This window comes from Myotis davidii, unplaced genomic scaffold (assembly GCF_000327345.1).
Source record: "Myotis davidii unplaced genomic scaffold, ASM32734v1 scaffold2798, whole genome shotgun sequence".
NCBI lineage: Eukaryota > Metazoa > Chordata > Mammalia > Chiroptera > Vespertilionidae > Myotis > Myotis davidii.
In genome coordinates, this window is record NW_006289553.1 from 221288 (window position 1) to 222886 (window position 1599).

The following is a 1599-nucleotide window of genomic DNA, read 5'->3' on the forward strand; positions in this document are numbered from 1 at the left end:
TCACTCGAGGGTCGCAGCCCTCGCGGCCACCGGCGCTGTGGGGTCGGCCTGGTGGTGGACGTGGGGCCGCAGGGAGAGGGCAGACTGGGGAAGGGTAACTTCAAAGGAAGTGAGCAGAACAGCGAGGTCAGTCCCCTCTGGAAAGCCCCATTCAGTTAAAAGTGAGATTTTATTTCAGAAACCAAAACCAGTCATGCGTGGGGCTCCTCCGTGGGAGTGCCCGGGCTCAGGAGCCACACTTTCTCCACGCGCTCGTCCCCCGCGGAGCCTTCACAGCCCGTGAGAGTCACCCACCCACAGGAGGTCTGTCGGGGGGCCCGGGCAGGACCCCAGGAGGGAGGCCGCCGCTGCGCTCGGGGCGGAGTCAGGAAGAAGAGGGCACCTTCCCAGGCCCTGGGCCCTGCCGCGGGCAGCGTGTGCCCACACTGTGCCCACACGTGGTGGAGAAGACACTCGCTCACCCATGCCATTTCCGCTGGGACCCTGGACTCTGCCATGGTGGTGGGACTCGGCGGACCAGGGCTCCCGGGTCAGTGCATGCTCTGCGCACACCCGCTCCGCCACGCACACACTGGGTGCCTCCTCGGTCAGGGGCGCCTGGCCTCCCTGCTGCCTGTCCTCTCCCGCACACAGAGCACACACCATAAGGACTCCCCTGTCCCTGGCTGATGGCGTCTCCTCCACGGAACTGTGAGCTCCTCAAGCAAACTCAGCAACACAGTCGGGGGACACCATGGACAAGGGACGCCAGGGACAGGGGACACCACGGACAAGGGACGCCAGGGATAGGGGACGCCAGGGACAGGGGACGCCAGGGACAGTGGCCAGGGCCACTGAGAAGGTGGCAGGAGACTTTACAGATGCTTCAGGGAGGAGACAGACAGCCTGCGGGATGGGGCTGGCGGTCCAGGCCTGTCACTGAGGCCCCTGCGCTCAGGTGTGCTCCCACCAGGTTCCCTACATGGCCCATCTCTGCGGGTCCCCTTCGGAGCTTGCTTTATCGAGAAGCAGGAGACGGAGACGCGCCCGCAGTGGCTGGGCCTACCCCAGCACGGTGGCCATGCAGCTGTCACAGAAGCGGTGCCCACACTCGGTCTGCTTGGGGTTGCACAGCACCAGCTGGCACTTCTCGCACTTGTACTTGTCCTCCACGGTCTTCACGAACTTCTCCTTGTACCCTCCTTGCTCGGGGACGAGCACTGGGGCGCCCGCGCTGCGGTCCGGGTGCAGCTTGAGCGATGGGTTGGTCTGCAGCGAGCCGGAAGGGTCCATCTTTTTACTCGGCTCCATTGTGAGACAGAGACACGCTGCTGGGAAAACAACAAGAAATGAGTCAAGTGCTGCCCATGGCCCAGCAAGGAGACAGCAGACCCGGCCCTGGATGCCTGTCAGCCTGAGCGAGGCTGGGTGCTGGGGGGTGCGTGGGGGAGGGCCTGCTCGCTGCGCCGTGCACACTCACACCACTGCTCACAGCCCTGAGGGCACGGACTGTATCTTGAAGGTTCTTTATTATTTTTTTTAAATATATTTTATTGATTTTTTACAGAGAGGAAGGGGGAGGGATAGAGAGCCAGAAACATTGATGAGAGATAAGCATCA

The 1599-nt window shown here is 62.7% G+C and overlaps 1 protein-coding gene across 2 annotated transcripts in view; it reads right to left on the reverse strand.

Moving 5' to 3' along the window:
• Positions 1–1307, reverse strand: part of TRAF3 (TNF receptor associated factor 3) — a 28959-nt gene extending 27652 nt beyond the window's left edge. For both annotated transcript variants that reach the window (XM_015562799.1, XM_015562800.1), the window contains exon 1: positions 1046–1307. In XM_015562799.1, coding sequence (XP_015418285.1) covers positions 1046–1290 — 245 coding nt within the window. In that variant the 5' untranslated portion in view covers positions 1291–1307. The remainder of the gene's footprint in view (positions 1–1045) is intronic.
• Between the last annotated feature and the right edge of the window lie 292 nt (positions 1308–1599).